This window comes from Magnolia sinica, chromosome 19, assembly GCF_029962835.1.
Source record: "Magnolia sinica isolate HGM2019 chromosome 19, MsV1, whole genome shotgun sequence".
In the NCBI taxonomy this organism is placed as follows: Eukaryota; Viridiplantae; Streptophyta; class Magnoliopsida; order Magnoliales; family Magnoliaceae; genus Magnolia; species Magnolia sinica.
Window position 1 is genome coordinate 24,211,072 of NC_080591.1, and position 25,307 is coordinate 24,236,378.

The window sequence follows — 25,307 nt, forward strand, 5'->3', positions numbered from 1 at the left end:
GGCAGGGAGTTGCAGAGAGAGAGAGAGAGAGTTGGGGCCCTAGAGTTGGAGAGAGAGAGTGCAGGGAGTTGCAAAGAGAGAGAGAGAGAGAGAGAGAGAGAGAGTCAGGGTGGGGAGAAGGAGAGAATAGGAGGTGGGGAGAGGGAGAGAGTCGAAATGAGGATCATTTGCCGATAGGGCTATTTTTATATATTTATATGGATCATTTGTCAATACCCGATTTTAATTAGCACCGGCAAAAGTGTCACGCCCCAGACTCGATAACCGGACTCACAAAGAACCTGATGGCCTGTTCTGGCTATAACAGCCTTCGTAGTACCCCATTCTCGGCTCCTGAGGCAGGTTCCGATCCTAGGATTCTATAAGGAGGATTTCCATAATAGTATAATCATTTTCGATGCAAGCATACCCAAGATCACAATAAGTACATCTGGAAATAACAAAGGATACACATCACAAAATCCACTAAGAATTTGAACTTTTACAAGCTTACATTATGTCCAAAAGGACATACATAAGGTAATAAGAAAAGAGAGAGAAATCAGCAACACTGGAGTCCTCAAGCTCAGCTCTACTCCACGCTCTACTGCTATGACGCCTGCCTAGGGTCTCCTACATGCATCAATCGTGCATAAGCTTATACAAGCTTAGAGGGTGGTGTAAGTGTATGACAAAGGCACACAGAAGAATAACAGGAGGTACAGGGAAAGAAACATGCTCAAGAGAATATTACTAGCCTTACCAAGGCTTATCATGAATACAATGCATTGAGTAGTGGATGTCATGCCAAGGCAAGGCAATGCATGAAGGGGTTTACACAGCCAATGCTAATGCGATGCAAGTAATGCCAGTGCTCATATCCAAACCACATATCAAGTACATTTCCAATTATAAGGAAATCACCGAGGTCCATTACACTGTTGAATGACTGCCGCTCTTCAGACCCTGGACAATCAAATGAGTGTAAGAGACCTCACTACCCGCCTGTGGATAGTCAATCACCAACAAGGCCTGAATGTAGCGGATCCATTTACGAGCTGATCAAACTCAACCTAGCAATGCCTCCTCACACCAGACAAGTAAGGCCACACCCCTATCCAACCAACTACACGACAATAGGAGTCGTGGCCTAACGGTATAAGGCCCTCGTGCACTCATAGTTTCCACTCGGTCATGGCGTTGGAGCAGATCCTTGGTACCATGAAAGTTTTGAAAATTTCACCCGTGGGCATCCTATGCACCCGGTATGCTCAAGTAATATTTCCAGTGTCCACACATACGATCATTCACGAATGTCCCTGTGGAGGTAAGGCCCTGATAAAGCAAGGATGGTATCATCATGAAATGCGATGCCAATACATGAGTCACACATACAGATCATGCGCAAGCTTCAGGCACTCAACGTGCACAAGGGGAGAAACTTCGTCCCTCAATGACTACCATACAATGCAATCAATTCATATAGATGATGCATATGGGTCACAATAATGTAAGTGTGCTACCTGTAAAATGTATTCCTCCTTCCCAAGGAGTGACAAGGACAACATCTATGGACAAGTACTCTAAGGAGAAATGAAGTTCTCTTATTGGGGGCCCAACAATTTGGGATGACCCATAAGCTAGGGGAGTCCTAAAACCTCAAGGAGGAAACGAGCCTAACAAGGTCTAAGGTGGGCCTTCAACCACCTATCAGGTCCTTATGGGCCTACCTTAGGGCCGCCAAGGAGGACGTCTAACCTCAACTGGGTCCCAAAAAGGTGGTATGCTACGTTTGTAAAGAAAAGTCCAAGGCCCAAATCAATCCATGGCCTAGTGGGCCATACACTAAGCCCAATACATAGGCAACCTGGTGAGCCTTTAAGCAAGGTTAGGGCCCAACCATAAGGGACATGGTTTCACTCATTGTAGTGGGCCTAATGGACAGCCCATTATCCTAACATATAGAAAATCCTTATATTTAACACAAGTAAGTTGGGCCTCACATCTCGGCCCAAGTATGAATTTATTATAGTGGGCAATCAAGGGCCCAACTACTTGAGCATTTGGCCCATAAGACCCATCACAATGGCATGGCAAATATAGGACTCAAGGATCCAACAGGCCTATCAAAAGTTCCAGCCCAACCAAGGCTATAAGGCCCACTAATTAACTAGAAGACTAGCCCAAGAAGAATCCAATTGGAATGGGCCTTTAATCATGCACTAATTAAGCTCAAAAATAAAATTAAAATGGTAAGATAACTGATTACTCCATCCTCAAATCTGGTGGCCATGCTGCTCCAGAATAAACTCTTATGGGTAGTAATATTAGACCCATTACCAAATTCTAGCCCACCCATTTTCTTGGGTTGGTTGGAATCCAACAATAAAATTATTTTACAGTATATTTAATCCCTGATGGCCCACACACATCACTGTGGGTCCCACCAAATAATAAGGGAGATATATAACACTTACTTCAAGTAGGCCATGCCGTTGGAATGCAGGCCCAGCAGCCCAAGGTAGGGGCGTCCCATGGTGGGAAATCCTACGGGCTTGGGTATTGGCCCAAAACTAATCCTAATTGTAGGCCACACCACGGTCGATATAGGGGCCCGATGGCCTTAAAAATTTGTGAGGTGGTCTTTCCATAGGTGGGCCACACCTTCACAAAATTTCACGATTTTTGGATAACTAAAAATATTTTAATTTATTTTTAGAAAATAGTCTGTCTAGAAAATCGGACTGACCTAGACGTCCCAACATGATGGGCCAGTCCAGCCCTTGTCACGGTATACACAGGGATCCATTGGCTCTGAAATTTTGTAAGTGGGTCTTAACATGAGTTCTACACTTCCCTATAAATTTTCATAATTTTTAAACACCCAAAAATATTTTAATAAATTTTGTAATTCCAACCTGTCCAGGGTGGATTGTTGCTGGAATTGTATTTGTCCCTATGTTTGGGACCATATGGAGTGGGCCTGGACCCAACCAAACCCTTGGAAAATTATAAAAAAGGTGGCCCTACATCTGGACAATAAGTGGGGTCCACTAGAGTGGCCCACTTCTTCCAAAAAGTCAAGTGAATATAGTGTTTTTCTCCATACTGTATTGCTGAACTGTCCAGAAATTTCTGGACAGTTAGCCATCTTTGGCCCAACCCATGGGCCTCAAACATGGGAGGTAGGATGTGGACCCCATACCACATCAAAGTGGGTTCACACACTATAAAACCCCTAAAGAAATTTAGGATAAAAATGCCTGCAAATAAGTCTAAACAGTAACTCAAAACACATGCTCCAACTGGGCATGAAATTTGGACAGCAACATAGGCTGTCCATATTTCAGCCCATGTAAATAAATCGAGGGGTCCATAGCCCTGATTTCTCATGTGGGGTCCACCCTGATAGGTTCACAAAATTTCAAACCCATCAGAGCTCTCAAGCCTCCATAAAAATTCATTTTAGAGGTCATTCAAACCATGCATGCATGATTGGGCCTGGATGTCCAATCAAGGTGGACTTGGACGTCCCATCTTGCTGGGGGCCTAGGATGTTGCTGACCTACTTTGGTGAGCCACACATCATCAGAGAATGTACAGAAGAAGATAAGGGAAGGAAGGGAGAGAAGGAGCAAGATCGGTCATAGGTGGGAGATCCCGCCACTAATGGGTCACCCACACACAAATCCACACCATCACTATATCATACACTTACATGCAAGACAAGATACATCAAAATAAGTTGTTAGATGGTAGGGATCACTTCCCTACATGCATGCAAAGGCCTAGGTGGCCCATGTGATGCAAGAATTAAGAAGAAATCATCATAGTGGATCCATGGAAAATGGCCTACCATGGAATGGATTGTGAAGGATCTAGGCCCTTGGCCTTCATCTTAGGAGCCATGTAGGGCCTCCACCATGGATTGGTGGGCCCTACATACTTTCATGCATGTAGAAGAAAGAAGAGAAGAAGGGGAAGAAGAAGAAGAGATGAAGAATGTTGATGAAGCACCCACCTCAAAGCTTATCCTCCTTCTACCACACTTGGGTTCTATTGCTCCAATGATGAAGTTTTAATGGTTGGGATGGGTTTTTGAGGGTTAGATTGGAAGAGATCCAGCTTGGAAGGGGCTGGAGAATTTGGAGATTTTTGGAGGAAGGTTGCTAGCTAGAAATGAGAAGGCGAAAGAGAGAGAAAGAGAGAGAGAGAGAGAGAGAGAGAGAGAGAGAGAGAGAGACTATGATGGGTTTGTAAGAGAATCCATCATTACCATAGGGAGGAGTTTACAAAGTTGTAGGTTAGACTAGGCCTCTTGGTGGTGTTTGTGGTTGGTGGTGTTAGTTATGGATCTTTGTGTAGTGTATAGGTAGTGTACCTTAGAACTTGTGCCAAGGGAGATGGTGGTCCACATGTATTCCACCTAAGTGGGCCACATGATCAATGGTCATATAATGAAATTTACACACTTTTGATCTATATATCGGATTTATGCGCGAGACGCGGCGTTGGAACTGCGGCGACGATGCGGTTGCAATGGCATAGGTCTCGGGTCAATTCGAATCGGGTCTACGTGACCGAACTCAAAGATGACCGCAAATACTATCCAAGGGTCGCAGGTCACTGAAATTTAACCAGTAGGACCGCGGGACCAAAATAAACGAGATGCATACTCACACACACACATACACACATGCGAACTCGGGTCGGGTCTCACAAAAAGGTCCCCCAAATGTCCGCAAATCCTCAATTTATTGTAGTGACATAACCTCCATGCTTCAGCTTAAGGGGAAGTATTAAAGTAAATAGTGTGCATTGTAGTGTATGATCCTTTGGATTGCCAAACAATTTTATCACCGCATTATTATAAATAATAGAGGAGAGAAGGGAAAAAGAGAAACCCAAGTCTCTAATTTCCCACAACTATACATGAGAGTAATATCCCACTTCATAGAAGCTATTTTCTTACCTATACCCTTTATGCATGAAAATTTTAAACGTGTGAGCGGTATTGTATTTCTCGTCTTAGATGTTTGTCCGTAGAGCTGTACACGAGCAAAGTTAGCTCAGTAACTTGCTCAACTCGGCTCAAAAAAGCTCAACTCGACTTAGATTGAAACTTTGTTCGAACCGAGTTGAACCTTTTTTTGGGAGCTCAGAATATTTCGAGTCGAGTCCGAGCTGGGCCTAGCTCGGTTCGACTCGACTCAGTATTGAGCTCGACTCGGCTCGAACTTTACTCGGATCGAGTTTTAAGTGAATATATAAGGGTTAAAAAAAAAAAAAAAAAGAACCGCTCATTCGCCCAACCCAGCAACCCTAACCCACTTCTCCCTCCCTTTCGCCCAAATCGCCCGACCCTAACCCATTTGTCCCTCCCTTTCCTCCAAATCGGCCGTCCGTTCGCCCAATATGCTCATTGTTGTCCACCACCCGACGACATTCTTTCATCCAGCGTCTGTCCGGACGATCTCCTCTTCCAAAGTGAGTCCTCTCCTCCACTCTCTCCATTTTTTCCGGCGAGTAGCGTCCGTTCGAGTAGCAGAATATATTCGAAAACTCAGCTCGAACTCAGCTCGGATTAGACCGATCTACTAGCCGAGCCGAGCACGAGCTGTTGTTCCAAGCTCAAAGGCCGAACCGAGCCGAGCATGAGCTGTCTAAGTCGAGCACGAGCTAGGCAAAGCTCAACTCAGACTCGACTCCTGTACACCTCTATTTGTCCATATAAGATAATAAAAAGGTTAAGATTGGCCTATTAAGAAGATTTTTGAGACAGTCGATCCACGGCTCCAACACTGAAATGTGACCCACCAGCCACTGTGAAATTGTACACAAGCATACAAATATTTTAAACTAGGCCATCCAAATCGTCCCCACCAAACTAGATTAGATGGTAGAAAATGCAGAAAACCTTGGACACTGATATGCAAGCAATTAGAAATTGCACACGTGCCACAAGAATAATCAAACTAAACCGTCCAAATTATGGTCCGAACTTATAGCATCATGAACCCAATACTATGCTTGTCAGATCATCGCATCATTGGATGGGCAGATGCTTAGTGGATGGTTAGGATGAAAAATATCCAATGGTCCTATTTCAACAAACAAGTGTCCACAAATCAGATCTTAGGATTATTTGATCAATCTGATTTTGGGACTATGACTCAACAATTGTAGGTCCCATAATCCAGTTTGATTAGAGTAAATGTATGCCATGTGTACCTTAATTATCTTTGCACTGATTTGATTGGATTGAACACGATCCAATCTTTACTGGGTCCCACAATTTGAGAGGTTTTAGTTGAGAATACGTGCAGGTGTTTGAATTTTAAGTGGCCGTGCAGCAACCATCCCTCTCCGCTGGACTAGAAAAGAAGTCCCCTTCTTTTTAACTCGTTTCCCTGCACCCCTGGCGCAAGTTAGCAGAAGCTCCTCCTATGTAAAAGCCCAATTCCCGAAACCCCGGCTTCCATGATTCCTTATCATACACCGAGTGTCCGGATTCCCGGACTTGGATTTTGGATACCAAATCCAAAGGTCCAGAATCCAAACTGCCAAATGGCTCCTTGGCCAATCTGATCTCTGGAGCACCAATCATCTTCAGTGGGTCCCACAAATTGGAAGGTTTAAGCTGAGAATAGGTTCTCGTGTCCAATTTTTAAGCGGCGTATTATCAACCATACCTCTCGGCGGAGTATAAAGCAAGTCTCATTCTTTATTCCTTTCCCTACACCCCCGGCGCAAGCTAGCAGAAACCCCTCCTATGAAAAGCTCAAACCGAAAACCCCAACATCCTTGCTCCGCTCATCTTACACCCAATGTCTCTCTACACAAGAGCCGTCAGATTCCCAGCAAAATCCGTTAGATTTCTGGTGAAATTTCCATCCAACCGTCATTTTCAGGCAACCCATTTCTCCAGCACGTCTCAGGTAATCCATTCCTCCCATCTTTCTGACGAAACTCCTCTCATTCTATTCACAGAAAAGCCCTTTTCAGGAACAAGCTTAAATACTCAAAAACAGAAAGAAAACCAATCACAGGAAGATCTCAAAGTCCTTCAATCTCTCACCGAAAATCCCAAATCAGCTCTTGATTTCTATAATTCCATTAATTACCAAAAACCCATTTCTCTAATTGCTACTATAGTGCATATAGTCACTCTATCGCCCTCTTTTCACCCTGCGGTATCAATTCTCGGTGAATTTTTGGAGGATTTTTCAGGTGATTTTTCTTGGGTTTTCCGCAAATTCGTAGTCGAGTTCTTAGATTGGGATTCCAGGGATAGGGTGTGTAGCATTTTATTGGAATCCTTGATCCGTCAGAATAGAGTTTCCGATGCAGTTATAGTCCTTTCGTTGACGAAGGAATGTGGGGTCGTCACTCCGACAGTTTTTTCAGTTAATTCGGTTTTGCGGGCGTTGGTCGGTTTGGGCAGGAAATCGGAGTTTTGGCAGGTTTACGGAATGATGAGGGAAATGGGTATTGATGAAGATGCCTTTACTTGCACTCTCGTCATCAGTGCTTATTTGGAAGATGGGTCATTCAATGATGCATTGGATTTTGTCCGTCGGATGCAGGATGAAGGGAGGCCCATTGACTGTGTGGTTTGTAGTATTTTGGTTGATGGGTTTTGTAAGAATGGAAGGATCGAGCAGGCAAAGTTGGTGTTTCAGGAAATTAGGGAGAACGGGATTATGCTGGATACATGCAGTTATAATGTTTTGATTGGTGGGTGTTGTAGAAAGGGTAGGATTGATGACGCCATTTCGTTATTTGAAGAGATGGCATTGGCAGGAGTACGTCAAGATGTGTGTACTCACAATATTCTGATTAATGGGCTTTGTAACAGATTGATGGTTCGGAGCGCAGACGAGATATTTGAGAAGATGAAGAGAGATGGGTTGGTCCCAGATTTGATTACATTCAGTGCATTGATTGGCGGACATTGTAGAGATGGCAATTTTATTAGAGGTTTTGAATTGAAAGATGAAATGGTTGGAAGTGGGATTACACCGAGTGTTGGGGTATACGGACACCTGATTAGCGGATTGAGTGATGTGGAGCTATTAAAAGTGGAGGAGATTTTGAGGGAAATGGAAAAAAACGGCGAGCCTCTGACGCCTGTTATCTTTGAAACTTTGATGAGAGGTAGTTGGAAGAGGGGAAGAATTCGCATAGGTTTTGCTCTTTGTGATAAAATGGCGGAAAGGGGTTTTTATCCGGACATCATAACACGGGCAGAGGTTTTGGTTAGCCTTCTCAAGCAGAAAATGGTAGTAGAAGCTCGTGAGTTCTTTGCAAGGATGTTCAAGGGAGGGCTGGTTGCGGATTCATTTAGATTTTTGAAATCCAAGTTGAAGGATGAAGAAACTCGAGATATCTATGCTTCTCTTATTTCAACAGATGTTTTTGCTTGCAACATTGTTATCAAAGGAATGTGCAGTGAGGGGCTGGTAGAAGAAGCTTTGGATATTCTCAAATGGATGGAACTTCTTGGGAGTTACATTGACAATGCTATGTATAACACAGTCATTGATGGGCTTTGCAAATGTGGCAACATTGAAAGAGCTGAATTTGTTTCGAGAGAGGCGGTCAAGAGAGGAATGGAACTAGATTCATTTGCTCACAACATACTGATCGATGGGTATTGTAAAAAGAACCATATGGAGACTGCTCTTTTGCTATTCGCTGACATGTTGCAGAAGGACGTTGCACCAGACCTTGTTACTTATAACACGTTAATGAGCAGGCTTTGCAGAAATTCTCAGGTTGGGAAATCAAATGAAGTACTTGCCAATATGATTAGAAGCGGTCTGATCCCTGATCAGATTTCTTATAATATTCTGATAGACAATTACTGTAGGGCTGGCGATGTGGAGCAGACCTGTAAAGTGAGAGATGCAATGGAGGGAGCTGGATTCCCACCTAATGCCCGCACTTATGGCTCTTTGATGGATGGATTTTGTAAGAAAGGGAATGTTGATAAAGCTAAGGAGGTTTTCATGGAGATGATAGCGAAAGGAATAGCACATGACACCTTTGTATATAACATTTTGATTGACGGGTATTGCAAGAAAGGTCATATTGACGAAGCCCTTTTGCTGTATGAGGAAATGTCTTCTAAAAATCACACCCCGGACTTGGTTACCTATGGCACTCTGATAGATGGGCTTTGTCGAAAATCGATGATAAAAGAAGCGACCAATCTTTTTCAGAAGATGCCGGAAAGTGGCATTGCCCCAGATTTGGTTGCATATAGTGCCCAGATCAATGGCCATTGTCGAACCGGTGAATTGGGAGAGGCGTTTAAGCTAAAGGAAGAGATGGAAAAGGTGGGCCTTTTACCCGATGAAGTTACATACTCTTCTTTAATCTATGGTCTTTGCAAAAAGAACCTCATGTCGGATGCTGAATCAATTCTGTCTGAAATGAAACGCAAGGGAGTTCCTCCCAATGCCATTACTTACAATATACTGATTAGTGGCCACTGCAAAGAAGCGCGGATCGAAGAAGCCCTCACTCTTTGCAATGAGATGATTCAAGCGGGCCTCAAAATGGATGCTATCACATATACTGAGATTCTCTCCGGACTTTGCAAGAGAAATATGTTCGGGGAAACTCAACAGCTTCTTGTGGCAATGTTAAAGAAAGGCCTCTTTTCCAATCAAAGCTCATCGAATGTTTTGATTGGCGTATTTTGCAAGAAGGGGATGCTAGACGACGCCCTTAAGATTACAGATCAAATGGTCGAGATGGGTTTGCCACCAGAGTCCCATACTTTCACCACACTTATCTGTGGATTGTGTGAGAAAGGGAATCTAACTGAAGCGGAGATTATTTTTTGGGCAGTTGCAGATATGGGATCCATTCCTAGTAGTGGTGCCTATGACGCCTTAATCAATGAACTCTGTAAGAAAAGATTGTTCGAACGTGCATTTGAATTTCACCACAAGAGCGTGAGGAGAGGACTCGTGCCAGAATCAGAGTCATATAAGAGGATTGTTCGAGCTATCCTCCACACAAGAACTTCCGATGGTTCATGATCTGCAAATATCAAATACTGGATTGCTGGTTGATTTTATATGGTAAAGTGCCAACCCGGTGCGAGTGGAATCATTTACTTGAGATTTGATGAATGGAAGATTCGGCATTTGATGGATTGGACTATGTGCCAACATACACATGTACAGAAGTTTATGGTGCCAATTGAAGGTGAGCCAGCTATCTTCTCTCTACTTATTCATATTTCATTTGCTTACCCTGATTCAAGTTTTTTAAAAAATAGAATTCAACTTGGACACTTGATTAGATCATGATTGTCATGAACTTTGAAACCCTGTCAAAATTTTCAAGATTAAATACCTTAGGACAAGACTATAAAGCTTACCTACATTTTCTTCAAGGGTGATCTTGTCCATTGTACAGAAGATGCACAATGTCACTTGTAGGGTTTTAACCCGGGTGGGTTGGATCGGGTTGAGGGTCAACCCGAACCTGACCTGAACTCAGGAGAACGTAAGCCACAATCCATCCTGACCTGAATTCCAACCTGAGGTGCCCAACCTGAACTCTGCAATACTTAACCTGACCTGACCCAACCCAACCCAAATATATGTAATAGTTCCCAACCAGACCTAACCGACCCGAATTTGCTCAACATGAACCCAATCCGATTTCAAATCAGGTTAGCATTTTCCAACCTGAACCTGAGGACCTTGACAACCTGACTCAAACTCAGGTTGGGTCAGTCGGGTTTGGGCCCAAACCCAAGTTGCAGCCCTGGCCACTGGAGCCTGTCAAAGTGATAAATCCCATTGTGGATGGAGCAAATCGTAAAGGTCACCATGATCGAACAACCCTAACCATCTAACTGGTGCTATCAGACGAAGGAGCCAAATGAGAGGGTTAAGACCATCAGTAAGAGCAAATTTCAGACTATAATCCATCCATAATGGGGGCCGATGGTTTGGGTGGTTGAGGTTGTCAGACATGTATCCAGACATGACAACGTAAACAACCACCATTGTTCGTCCGAGTACTTTATGTGCTGATCTTATTTTTCAACTTATTCAAGAACTTCTTGTTCAAGTATATGAGGATTTAGGGAAATCAAGTTGGCCTTGACCAGAGCCTGGATCAAATCAAGTTGACTCAATGAGTTTGCACACACTTTTCTTTGAGAAATTTCCATTAATGCTTTAAAACTCAGTTTCAAAGCTCAACTCAGTCAAGGACCCAAACTGTTACAACTCATTTGATTTCAGCTGGAACCAAACTGAACCACCTAGCATCTATCTAGTCCCAAAGCAGTTGGGTTTCATGGAGGTGACTCGGTTCCTTCTCCAGTCACGGAGTTGGCTTAGGCGAGTTTGAATTCTTTGTTTGTAGTAGAGTATTGATTTCAGACCATTTGGGTTATTGTTTTTCTGCCTAGGAGCTTACTTTTTTTCTTTTCTTTTCTTTTTTTCTTTTTTGGCCTCCATGGTGATAGGGAAGCAAAAGATGCTGTGGAGGATGACAAACAGATGTTCAGATCAAAAGTCTCATGTAGGCTTGGATTAGTTTTTGATACGGTCGTTCTACAGTATTGTTGTTGCGTGGGCCTTCATTAGGGGTGCATAGTGAACATACGGTGCTCCCCCTAAGGTTGCAGCTTTCACTTGGTTGGTGGAAAGGAATAGGATTTAGCGATTGATAACCTTCAGAAAAGGAAGATGGTCATCCCCAACATTTGTGTTATGTGTATGCAGAATGCAGAATCAGTTGTGCACCTTTTTATTCATCGCCCCTTCGCTAGAAAGATGTTGGAGAGATTATATGAAATTTTTAATAAGGAGTGGGTAATTTCGAGATCCATTGAAGGCTTTTTTCCTATCATGGCATGGGCGTGGGAAAGAAAGGGAAGATGATTTGGAGATTACCTCTCTTAGTGGATATTTAGTCTTTGTGGGATGAAAGGAATAATGATGCAGGACATGAAATTTAAGTATGAGATGCAAGAATTCAAGCTTAGATCGTACCAATTCAGAGACAGTTACACAAATTTCACATCCCACATGACAATCCAAATCATTCGATTAAAAAGGGGAATCTATGCAGGTCCAGGTCGACACAGGCTAGGATTGGACCAATAAAAATTATAAACCAAACGATGTCAAAGGGAAATAGAAATCAACCACACATGCATAAAAATCAGTCTCTAATTCAAGGGATTCCCCAATTTCAATTCAAGGAACCCTATGGTAAAAAAAAAGGGGGGGGGTCAAATAAATTAGAGCTAATGTAAACTAAGGCTAGGGTTTAGGAAATAGGAATGAAAATAGGAAAACTAAAGGAAAACCTAATCCGGAGAAAGCTCATACGCGCAGATAGTGACCCGGGGCTGACGCACGTGCGCGGGTGGGCTGGTTGCACGTGTGATGAAAGCCCACCTCCCCAAAGTGACACCTAGGCTTTGGTCGGCTAGGGGAGACCTCCAATCCCTCCAAGTTTGACGACGATCCGACGTAAGGTCGAGGCGTAGTGCTCTGCCGAAGTTTCAACCCTCCTAAAGGTCCAGATTTTAAAAACTGGCTGTAGGGGGATGAATAACTGAAAAAGTTGAAAAATTCAAAGCAATAATGATGATAGAAGATGAGAAATATGGATGGAAGAGGGTATGGGTAGATGGGGATAGATGTGGCTTTGCACCACGGTAGTTAGTCATTTAAAGAAGGGAGGGTTTTCCACCCACTTTTGAATTCTTTCACAATTCACGAAGAAAGCAGAAAAATAAAGCAGGAATTTTTATGAAACTTGAATGAATGAAAAGAACTACAAAGGGTGCCTATTTATAGGGAAAATCCTATACCCCAAAACTCGCACCATGTGCGCAACTTATTACTTGGCAGTGAAGTAAACTAAAATAAAAATCAAATAAAGAAATCCAAAGCGTTCACGATGTTCTGAATAATAACAATAAATAAAACCTAAAATATGACATCAATCCAACGAGTCGGCCACGATCATGAGGTCTCATGATGGGCTTTTTTTTATTATCGAGTCCACCCTTTTGAACCAAAACTTTGTCTTCTACCTAGGAGGCCTTCCTTCTACATACGTACGTGCGTAGGGGGTGGCGTGCTTGCACGTGTAGGCGGCGTACGCACGATATCCTTATCAACTCTCCTCGGCTGTGAAGATTTCGCCACTGGTAAAATAAAACTCCTGAACTGTTCCAGGATGTCAAGATCAAGTATCTGAACCTCCTCCTCAGTGAGCCATGTGCTATCTGAAGTTGGGCATGACTTCCATTTAACTAGGTACTTCTAAAACCCGCCATTTGACGTGGAAACTATCTCATGGCTCAGGATATCCTCTATTTCCTTTGTGGGTGTGTGAAAGCTAGGTATAGGAGGCAGAGGCTGGGATGAAAGGTTGGGAAGAGGCCATGGATCAAGGGGTAAATCTGGGAAATCGGGATGGGTGGGCGAAGAGCCAGACAAAGTATCATGGGTCCCTGAAAAGCAACTAAATCCTCCACATTGAATGTGGAACTAATTCTCATGGAAGGTGGAAGATCTACCTCATACGCATTGAGACTGTTTCGCTTTATAATTTTGAAGGGCTCAGTGCTACGCGCGTGTAACTTACGAACGACCCCTAGAGGGTACCGCTCGGGCCTGATGCGGACCATCACAGAGTCCTCAATTATTGATCTCTTTAAAACGTCTATGTTGGTCTGCAAAAAATTTATAATGTTCATTACTAGTAGTAATCTTTCACCTGATTTCTCGATGCAATAAATGTATGTGATGCGTAAAAGGCTCTGCAGACTCTGATGGCATATAGGACAATGACATGGGGATAAGATCAATAGGCTTCTTAGGAATGTAACCAATAACGACTTCAAAAGAACTTAGACCTGTGGACCTATTGACAGAACTATTATATGCAAACTCGGCTATGGGTAGTACGGTGTCCCATGTCCTGGTATGCTCCCCCACTAAGCATCGAAGTAAACTCCCTAGGCTCTTATTAACCACCTCAGTCTGGCCATTGGTCTGAAGGTGGTAAGCAGATAAAAATTGGAGCCTAGTATTCATCATGTGTCATAGTGTCTTCCAAAAATAACTCATAAAGCGCACGTCACGGTTAGACACTATAGTTTTTGGTAACCCATGCAGTTTGACGACCTCATTAAAGAACAGCTTGGCAACATGAGATGCATCGAAGGTCTTAGAACAATGAATGAAGTGGACCATTTTAGATAAACGGTCCACGACAACAAATATGGAATCATGTTTCCAAATAGTCTTGGGAAGTCCAAGCACGAAGTCCATACTGATGTCCTGCCAAGTAATGAATGAGACTGGCAAAGGTGTGTATAATCCTGTATTCTGTTTCATTTGCTTGGCCAGTTGATAAGTACGGCATTGCCTTATAATTTTGGCCACATGTCGCTTGAAGCTTGGCCAATAAAACCTATCATCCACTAGGGCAATGGTCTTGTCACGACCAAAATGACCTGCGACCCCTCATGAATGTAACTCCCAGATAAGAAAATCGCGGAGGGAGGTGCGTGGTATGCATAAACGGTCACTCATAAACAAGTATCCGTCCAAAATCAAATATTCACTGTTAGCTCCTGACAGACTCTCTAACAACGACTCGTACACAACTTCGAAATCTGGACATATAGAATACTCTTCTTTGATGCGCTCAAGGCCTGTAACTTCAATGCTCATGGAGTTGAGTAATGCGACTTGACGACTCAATACATCGGCAGGCTTATTCTCGACACCGGCATTGTGCTTAAGCACGAAAGTGTACTCTTGAAGGAATTGAACCCACTTGGCATGTTTGAGGCTTAATTTCTTCTGAGAGTTCAAGTATCTCAAGGCCTCGTGATCCGAGAACAAGACGAATTCTTACGGCAATAGGTAATGACGCCAATAGCATAGTGATTGTACTACCGTGTATAATTCCTTGTCATAGGTGGAATATCTCTGTTTCGCCTCATTCAGTTTTTCACTAAAAAAGGCGACAAGGTGTTCTTCCTAACTAAGTACTCCCTCTATGCCGACTCCTGACGCGTCACATGCGACTTCAAAAGCATTTAAAAAATCTAAAAGTCGTGTGACTGGAGCTTCGATCATCTTGACTTTTATCTCCTTGAAGGCCTTTGAGACACCTTTGTCCATTGGAACTCTCTCTTTTTTATGCAGTCTGTGCCTTGAACTTCTCGGGATCCGTCGATATATCCTCAGTTGACACAATAAAACCTAAGAAGATCACACTACTAGACAAGAACGCACACTTCTTTAGGTTAGCATACAACTTATCAGCCCTAAGAATCCCACAAACCTACCTCAAATGGTTGAGGTGTTGCTCCTTGGTCATGTTATAAATCAAGATATCATCAAAGTATACGACCAGGAACTTCCCCATGAAGGGTCTCAACACTTGGGTCATCACATGCATGAAAGTGCTTGAGGCATTAGTTAACCTAAAAGGCATAACTAGTCACTCATATAGCTCATCCTTCGTCTTGAAGGCCATCTTCCACTCATCACCAGGGCGTATACAGATTTGGTGATACCTACTTTTAAGGTCAATTTTTTAGAAGATAGTAGCATTGGCCATCATATCTAGCATGCCATCAAGACACGGTATAGGAAATTGATACTTGACTGTGATTTTGTTGATGGCCCTACTATCAACACATATCCTCCATATACCATCCTTCTTAAGTGTAAGAAGGGCAGGCACGGCACACGGACTCATGCTCTCTCGAATGAAACCCTTCTCTAGGAGTTCATTAATCTGTCTCTTCAACTCAGTGTGCTCCTTTGGGTTCATTCTGTAATGCGAGAGGTTTGGTAGAGTTGCCCCATGGATTAAATCAATGGCATGCTGTATATCCCTCATAGGGGGAAGCTCATTCGGTAGATCATCAGGAAAGACATCATGATACTCATATACTATCCGAATGGCCTCAGTGGGTAACTCTACGCCACAAGGGCATATATCGTCGAGTCCGCCTCCGTTTCTCGCACAAAGTTTTTGGCATTCAAAATATGGAGCGGTTTGGACTTGGACTTCGACTCCACTTCTCTTGGGCCGCTTGCGCCACTCTGTGTGGTGGACTCTTTTCCAATCGTATTCTTGGGTGGCAAAGGATTTAGCTTGACTTTCTTGCCGTCAAACCAGAACGTACACACATTTGAACAACCAAATATGGTGACACCCTGTCATAGAGCAACGGTCTACCCAAAATGATATGGCCCACATCCATAGGAATAACATTACACCAAATTGTCTTTATATGATCCAAACTAAATAGGGACAAGACAATGATGCGAGACTGGAATGGATGTTTCATCAACCCAAGAAACTCTATATGGTTGAGGATGGGCTTCCAGCTTCAAACCCAAACGACTCACAGTGCTAGTCAATGCCACGTTGGCACAGCTACCACTATCCACGATCATCTTACAGCTCTTTTCCTCACATTTTGCATAAGTGTAGAAGATCGTGTTGCGGTGCCAGTCATCGGTGCTCTTGGCTTGAGTCAAAGCGCAACGCACAATTGCGAGGGTCGCAGACTCTTGCGTTCCCTCTTCCTCATCACTAGGGGTTTCGACTGGCTCATATTCCTCCTCCTCACCATCACTCTCTGGGGGCACTACTTCTACTTGCCCATCAATAAGGAGTACTTTGGTGCCCTATCCCTGACACTTAAAACACCTAATGGCTCCGCTTCCACGCGAACTAGACCTGACAATCTCTTTACCCTTATCATCCTTGGGTCTGGGCTAAACATTAGAGGAAGGTTTGTTTTGGAATCCCGTGTTAGGTCTAACCCCAGAGGGGTTGGCTTTAGCAACGGATTCGCAAAAGTCAAACCGTCTTCCCACAGATGTTTTAAGGTATTGCTCGACATCTAACACTACTTGGTACAATTGTTCAATAGTGTTTATCTCTTTGGCGAGCAATTCTCTCCTAATGTCAGGACGGATGCCCGTTTTGAAACGAGCAAAGGTAAGTACTGGGTCCTCATCAACCTCATAGTGGGTTGAGTATTCTTCAAACTTCTTGATATAGTCCGCAACACTCATGGAACTCTGTCGAAGAGACTGCCACTCCTCAATCAATGGTAAGCGATAAGAGAAAGGGATATACTTTTCTTTAAGCGTTTCTTTCATCTCTACCCAATGAACTATTGGGAGTTCTCTCGCTCTTTCTTTCTTTCGCTCAACCGTCGCACAAAACCTCTTTGCTTGACCCACAAGCTTCATCTTGGCGAATCGGACTCGTCGAGCATCCAACATATCATACCACTCAAAATAGTGGTCCATATCTGCCAGCCAATCTAGAAAGGCTTTAGGGTCCAAGTGGTCATCAAATGTAGGGGCATCTACCCTAACTCCCTTAAGGAGTTGTGCATCTGGGTCATATTGATCATGATGCCCCTCACGGGGTGGGTGCACAGGTATGCGCCCATGACCAGCTCCTTGGCCACATCCATTTCTTAGTCTAACCTCCTGACCAACTGCCTGAGATTAGGCATCCTCCCCAGTGGTTGGGTTTGCCCTGAAGGAGGCCTCTATTTCTTCAAGGCGTTTATGTATGCGATGTTCCAAGTGCTTATTCAATGACTCAACTTGCAGGGCTAACTTGGCCACTGTTTCTTGCAATTGCTCCATGTTTAGTGTAGGGTGCAAACCGAAACCACGACCCGTACGTGTGGGCATACACTGACTTACTCAACCTAAGGACCTACTACGGCAACTATATGCGTCTAAAAACTAAATGACCCTACGAGACTCTATATGAAGGAGACTATACACCGTTACGAAAATTCAGCTATATCTATCAGGGACTACGGTTTTCTAGCAGCTATATATGATGAACTAGATGCATGAAGGACTCAAACAAACTAAACCCTAAATATGTGGTGAATTCCCCTACAAGAACCATAGGCTTTGATGCCAAATTGAATGCAGGACATGAAATTTAAGTGTGAGATGCAAGAATTCAGGCTTAGATCATACCAATTCAGAAACAGTTACACAAATTCTACATCCCACATGACAATCCGAATCATTCAATTAAAAAGGGGAATCTATGCAGGTCCAGGCTGATATAGGGTAGGACTGGACCAATAAAAATTATAAAGCAAACGATGTCAAAGGGAAATAGAAATCAACCACACATGCATAAAAATCAGTCTCTAATCCAAGGGATTCTCCAATTTCAATTCAAGGAACCCTAGGGTAAAAAGAAAAAAGGGTAAATAAATTAGGGTTAATGCAAACTAAGGCTAGGGTTTAAGAAATAAGAATGAAAAGAGGAAAACCTGACCTGAAGAAAGCTCCTAAGCGCAAATGGTGACCCGGGGCTAACGCACATGCACGGGTGGGCTTGCCGCACGTGTGATGGAAGCCCGCCTCCCTAAAGTGACACCTAAACCTTGGTCGGCTAGGGGAGACTTTCAATCCCTCCAAGTTTGACGACGATCCAACGTAAGGTTGAGGCGTAGTGCTCCGCCGAAGTTTCAGCCCTCTTACAGGTCTAGATTTTGGAAACTGGCTGTAGGGAGATGAATAGCTGAAAAGGCTGGAAAATTCAAAGCAATAATGATGATAAAAGATGAGAGATATGGATGGAAGATGGTAAGGGCGGATGGGGATAAATGTGGCTTTACACCACGGTAGTTAGCCATTCGAAGAAGGAAGGGCTTCGCACCCACTTTTGAATTCTTCCACAACTCACGAAGAGAGTAAAAAAATAAAGCAGAAATTTTTATTAAACTTGAATGAATAAAAAGAACTACAAGGGATGCCTATTTATAGGGAAAATCTTATACCCAAAACTCGCACCATGTGCGCAACCTATTACTTGGCAGTGAAGTAAACTAAAATAAAAACCAAACAAATAAATACAAAGCGTTCACGATATTCTAAATAATGAAAATAAGCAAAACCTAAAATATGACATCTATCCAACGAGTGGGCCATGATCATGAAGTCCCATGATGGGCTTTTCTTGACTATCAGGCCCACCCTTTTGAACCAAAATTTCGTCTTCTACCTAGGAGGCCCTCCCTAGACGTCGTCATCGAACCAGATTGATGGTGAGACCCTCCTTCTGCGTACATACGTGCGTAGGGGGGTGGCGTGCGTGCGCGTGTAGGCGGCGTACGCACGATGTCCTCATCAAATAATTAATGCTTTTGAAATCGAAGGTGGTTGGTGTCGGATGTGTTTAGAAGGGCCAAATTGAATGTTATGTGGTGGGTTTCATGCATTGGGTCCTTAGTTGATTGTAATCCTTCCCTTTTGCATTGGGTCTTGTTGTTGTAATTCACCATTATTATTTTTTGGCTTCTTTAATAAAACATCATTACCTTCTACCAGAAAAATAATAATAATAATAAATAAATAAATAAATAAATCATGCAGGGATGGAAGAGAAACAGTGGAGGATGAGTCAAACGGAGGAAAATGGTATTCCCAACCCTGTCATACATTGGTAAATTTCAACATGATCAAGGTTCTTTGTTATTTGATGAATCCCTTCACCCTTGATGCATCAAATGAAGTTTAAGCTCGTCATGACCTATCTTTAGGGCCTGTTTGGAAGTTGATTTGTGTTGCTTTATTCAATGGAGCTAATTATTTGGGGCACCTCAAAAAAGGGAAAAGCACGCGAGGAGGTTCCAAAATTTCCTTCTTTTCCTGTCCCAAATAGCAAATTATGATTTGAGGCAATTCCAGGCATGCACTGCTAAAAGCACTTCCAAACACAGCTTTAAAGAAGAAACGTGTATTGTTTCTTGAAAGAATGGATGGGTGATATGCAATTTCTAATGTATTTATAGGTATTATGATTATCACCGCCTTCATGTAAGCCTTATCTTAGACTAATTGACTGCATGAATCCTCTTCTACCATTCCATTCTATCAATAGCCATAACTTCAATTAAATTATAGACCATCAATTCTTTTTTAACTACCTTCACCCACATCCTTTTGGACCTTTCTCTTGCCCTTTTGAAGCCTTCAACTTGTACAAACTCACTCTTTTTAACTGGCAGTCCTTGGTCTCTGTTGCACATGACCAAAACACCTTAACCTACTTTCATTTCCTAAAATCCCTTGGATACAGTAATTTCTAATTCTACCCTTCTCATCCATCTCAACAATTTATAGGTATTATTGTGATCATTTCTGAAAATGCAATACCAATCAAATGTATTTTCTAAATTTTTAATTCATGTGTATTCTGGTGATTTGTAGAAAGCTAAAATGGTTTGCAGTTTTATGATTTTTCATTTACAATTGTTAGGCAGGAATTCATATGAACCAGTATGGGTTTCTTAGATTGTACAGGTGGACGACATGGTCCAGTCATACAGACTGTTGATGGACTGCACAATGGAGGGATCGTGGCCCCAAATCTCCTTGATGGGACAATCCTGACCATGGAATCAGAACTCGTCCAAAACTGAGTGGTCTCATCCAAGTCCACTCGGTCTGGTCAGAGACCCCGTCCCAATTATAATAGCTGGAAGAGCTCCAATGAATTAGCAAGGCTTCATCTAAGTGGGAGCCTGACCCCAATCCTTCCCTCAGTGGGTTTAAAAACATGGCTCCTCATTTTATTTTTATTTTTTAAAAAAAGGAGGGGGGGGGGGGGGTGTCCTTACTCTTGCCCCAGTGGTAAACTCGCAAGAGTTTCAACACCGAGTCAAGGATTCGAGTACCCATGGGTGGTGAAATCCCACTACAGTGTGAGTGTGTGTGTGTGTGTGTGTGTGTGTGTGTGTCTGATAGAAAAAAAATTTAAATATGCACCAAGGAAACTGCGGTTTTCAAACCAGCATTAAGTTTGGGACTCGGTCAGTCACCAGGTTGAGTCGACCCGGCAAGTTAAGATTTTTATTTTTATTTTATTTTATTTTTGTGTGTTAAACTCTATTCCAGGAGATTTGGGTGTCCATGGTGAGATTCAACCAAAGATTTTGAGCTATGATCTTCCATTCTAGAAGAATGTTGGTAATCCACCATAGCAAGACTCATTGTCTTTGGAACCACCACCATCTTCCTCTTGTTTAATTCTTCTTCTTCAATTTTGGGAGAGGGAGGCACCCAGGCTGAGCCAACCGAGTCAAGAACTAACCTTGAAATCAGGGTCAAGTTACAAACAAAACCAGGGACTGCCTGGTTTTCCTGACCCAGTGACCAGGCTCATGATCTGGCTGGGTTCATAGAGACAAATCTCATTCTCAGCAATTTCCCCGCCTGGAAGTTTAAAAAAGTTTATTATTACAAACTAATAAATTTAAATTTAATATATTTAACCAATTCCATGAGGTTTTTACTGTATTTCTCATTAATATCACAATATTATCACGATGAAAATGCCATGTTTTAAAATATTATGCTATATTGAAAAGGGAATATATATATATATATTCTGAATAAATTAGCATTTACATGCTTTTTCTCAAAGGTTTTTCAATGAGCTAACTCATTAATACGAGTAACTGTCATTTGAGTGCCTTCCAAATAGGTTGGCGGATGCAAGCAAAGGGGTCGGCCGTTCAGGTGGCCTTCAATGTGATGTTTATATGAAAAACACCCTAACCACCAAATGTGTCACTCCCTGTTATGCCTAGGATCCAAAACTTAGCTCCATCTGCGATTTAGGTTGACCAAACAATTGGAAACAGTGTATAAGGCAACCTTCACCCTCTATATAGTTGCCCTTGGGGTGGCCTACATGAATCACGTATTAGCCTGATTTTTGGGCTCTATGCTTAAATTTTGGTGTGGCATCTAATGGTTGGAGCAGATTCATGTAATTATCATGGGCCCTATAAAAATCAAGGTTGGATCTGATTTTTTGGCCTTAGACCTAAATGTGTGATTACATATCTAATGGTCGCAATAGATTCCATGTACGCATCATGGTATACCCCATCAAAAATCAAGGGCAGCTTGATGTAGAGATGCTCGCGGACACTTTCATGGCAAAGATGGGCGAAAGAAGGCCCAATTCGAGGCAAAAATGCTCTAGACCGTCACAACGTTAAATCAGTCATATCTTGCAAATCAGGATAAGTTTTCCGACATATTATATATGATTTTGGGCTAGGAGAACCTACTTAAGCCACCCAGCCCCATTATGTCGGGTTGCCCACACCAGATTTGCGAGATTCCATCAAATCCACGGTAAAATGTCCCATTTATTTTCGTTTTTACTATAAATAGTAAGTTCTAGTTTGAGTATAACTTTTGATCGTTTGAGTTGTTGAAGTCATGCCCAACATGAAAAGGGCTTAGAAAAGTTAGGAGAATAATGTGATTGGGCTGAATTAGACACTTACTATTTTTGGCTGAAAATCATGAAATCTAGTAGGAATAGAGGCCATCTAATGGTAAGTTTACTATTTATAGCAAAGTCACGTTTTTAGGGTGTTTTAGTTAAAGTCTAGTCTAAAACTCCATCCTAGGTTTTAGCTCATTATTTAAAGGATTGTAATTTCATTTTTTTTTTAATCATGAATCAAATTATTTCAATGTTATCAGGAATTATTCCTGCTTTTATCCTTCGTCGATTGTGGATTGTAGGAACCTCTATGAGGAGTCCAGAGAGCAAGGTAGCTTCAGAGTAGTTATTGCCTGACGAAGACAGTGATCAACCTTATCACGTCCCTTCCTGCATCACAGCTCCCTTTCCCAATTGTTTTAAAAATAAAGCAGATAGATATATTTTTTAGAAAAATGAATTTCATAGGACACACACCCTTGATTTTTTTTATGGGGCCACCATGATCTGTAGATTGATTGAGCCAACCATGATCTGTATGTGAGATCTACTCCAACCATTAGATATGTAATATACCAGGCACAAGGCCAAAAAAATTAGGTTGTATTGTGCACCACACCAAAGGAACCAGTGGGAGAGACACATCCACATATTTACAGGGCCATACAAAGCATGTTTGAAAGTCATTATGTCAGAGTACTTACTCAACTGACCTATTTGAACAGAACCACCTAGTCTCATCAAATCACGCCACAAGGGGTCATTGCAGACATCTATAGTGCCAAGATCACCAGACAGACTCAGTCCTGGAGGAGCTTTGTAGGGCCCATCATGATGTATGTATTTTATCCATGCCATGCATCCATTTTGCCCGATCAATTTAGGGTATGAGCCCAAAAATGAGGCAGATCCAACCCTCAAGTGGACCTCACTACAGGAACTGGTGATGATAATGATGCCCATTGTTGAAACCTTACAGTCCATTGTGATGTCTATTTGCCATCTAACCTGTTGACAAGGTTAGTAGACCCGAATGAAGGGAAAACACAAACATCAGCTTCTTCAAAAATCTCCCATTAAAATTTTAATGGTGGGCATTCAATTCCCACTGTATGGTCTACTTGAGCCTTTGATTTGTCTATTTTTGAGCTAATATCCTAAAATGATTTAGAAAAATAGACGAACGGGTCAATAAAACAAGACAGCATGGTGGATTCCTCATAGCCCTGCAAAGACCAAGTTCATCATGACGGAGCTGGACCTGATCTGCGTAATAAACGAGCGAACACGGATTGCTTGCTGACCCTGTCAGTACCAACGTCGATATTGGTGAGTGTTATATGGCCCCTCTATTGCTGACCCTCTCAAGTGGACCGGTGGTTGATTGAATGCCCGTTGTTAAAAACCTCTTGGGGCCACAAAAATTTTCAATCAAGCTAATATTTGTGTTTTCCCTTCATTCAGATCAATGTGACCTAATATACATATTTGATGGCAAATAAATATTACGGTGGGCCCTAGGTCCATGAGACTTGATCAACGGGTTAGATGATGGATAAATATTACAGTGGGCCTTAGTTTTTTAATGGTGGTCATTCAATCGTCATTGTTTCTTACCTTATGGTCCACCTAAGATTTAGGTATGCCTTATTTTTTACCTCATACCATAAAAGGAGCTGGAAATTTTGATTTCAGCGTGGATAATCATGATGGATACGAAGAGCCAACCATCACTGATGTTGGCACTGACAGTGTCAGTCTCCTTCTTGAGAGAGCCGGCCTGGCCCGGCATAGGCAACGGTTATGAGGGGCCGCTAGAATCTATTGGCTTTATCCATATCAATCATTTATTTTTATTTTTTTCATGTCGTTTTAGGGTGGAAGCCTAAAAATGAAGCAGATTTTATTTTATTTTTACCCACGCACACACACACACCCCCACACACTCACGTCGTAGTGGGTTTTCACCACCTATGGATACTCGAACCCTTGACTAGGTGTTGAAACTCCTGAGAGTCTACCACCGGATCAAGAGTAAGGATCCTGTCAATGAATGATAAATATTATAGTAGGCCTTAGGAAGATTTCAACAGTGGGTGTCATTATCACTACTGCTTCATGTGGTATCGTTTACTTGAGCCTTCCATCTGCCTTGTTTTTTGCTTATGCCCTAAAATGACATAGCAAAATGAATGGACAATATAGATAAAATGCATAAATCATATATGTGTTTTATCTAAGAGCCTCTGCCTGTGCGGAGCTGGGAACACTGGTAGTACCCAATTCGAGGCTCAAGTAGACCACATGGTGGGAATTAAACTCCTATGGTTGCAACCTTGAACTCCCACCTTTGCAAAGTTTTTGGTCACAGAAGTTCTGGATCAATGTGATATTTGTGTTTTCCCTTCATCCAGGTTTATGTGACCTTATGAGCTGGTTTAATGGAAAATAAACATGACAGTGGACCCTTGGAAGGTCTCAGTCATGAGCGCATTGTTATCACCGCTGCTTTCCTGTGGTGTGGTTCACTTGAGCTTTGGATTTGTCTCATTTTTTGGCTTTTACCCTAAAAAATAGTATGGCAATATGATGGTAAGGGTGGATAATTCCATAATCACAGTGGCCCCTCAGACCGTGCCAAGCTTGAGAAAGGCAGGGTAGTATCCAATTCACGTCCGAACCGAGCCATCGTACACAGACATGCAGACCAGAAAAACCTCGCCACCACGGACGTCCTTGATGGAAGGGTCACCACGCAGTCTGCGTTCCAAGATACGGATTAGGCGAGGAGGGGTAAATGCTTAGCAGGTAAGGCCCTGATCTTCAGGCCCATCAATATATGTGTTGTATCCATTTATTTTTCCATATCATTTTAAGGCATGGTCCAAATTTTGAAGGAGATTCAAATCTCACGTGGACCACATAGCAGGGATCAAATTCTCACTATTAAAAACTTATTGGGGGCTACAAAAGTTTTTGATGAAGCTATTATTTGTGTTTTC

The 25,307-nt window shown here is 42.5% G+C and overlaps 1 protein-coding gene across 2 annotated transcripts; it reads left to right on the forward strand.

Moving 5' to 3' along the window:
- The first annotated feature begins 6,499 nt into the window (after positions 1-6,499).
- On the forward strand, positions 6,500-24,155 carry LOC131234729 (pentatricopeptide repeat-containing protein At3g22470, mitochondrial-like). Of its 2 annotated transcripts, XM_058231667.1 has the most exons (3): positions 6,500-10,200; positions 19,434-19,503; positions 22,608-24,155. In XM_058231667.1, exon 1 carries the CDS (start codon positions 6,807-6,809, stop codon positions 10,029-10,031), a length of 3,225 nt encoding a protein of 1,074 aa, XP_058087650.1. In that variant the 5' UTR covers positions 6,500-6,806; the 3' UTR covers positions 10,032-10,200; positions 19,434-19,503; positions 22,608-24,155. The 2 variants fall into 2 exon arrangements, with proteins under 2 accessions (XP_058087650.1, XP_058087649.1); XM_058231666.1 differs by lacking the exon at positions 22,608-24,155 and having other exon boundaries at positions 19,434-20,632.
- The last annotated feature ends 1,152 nt before the right edge of the window (positions 24,156-25,307 follow it).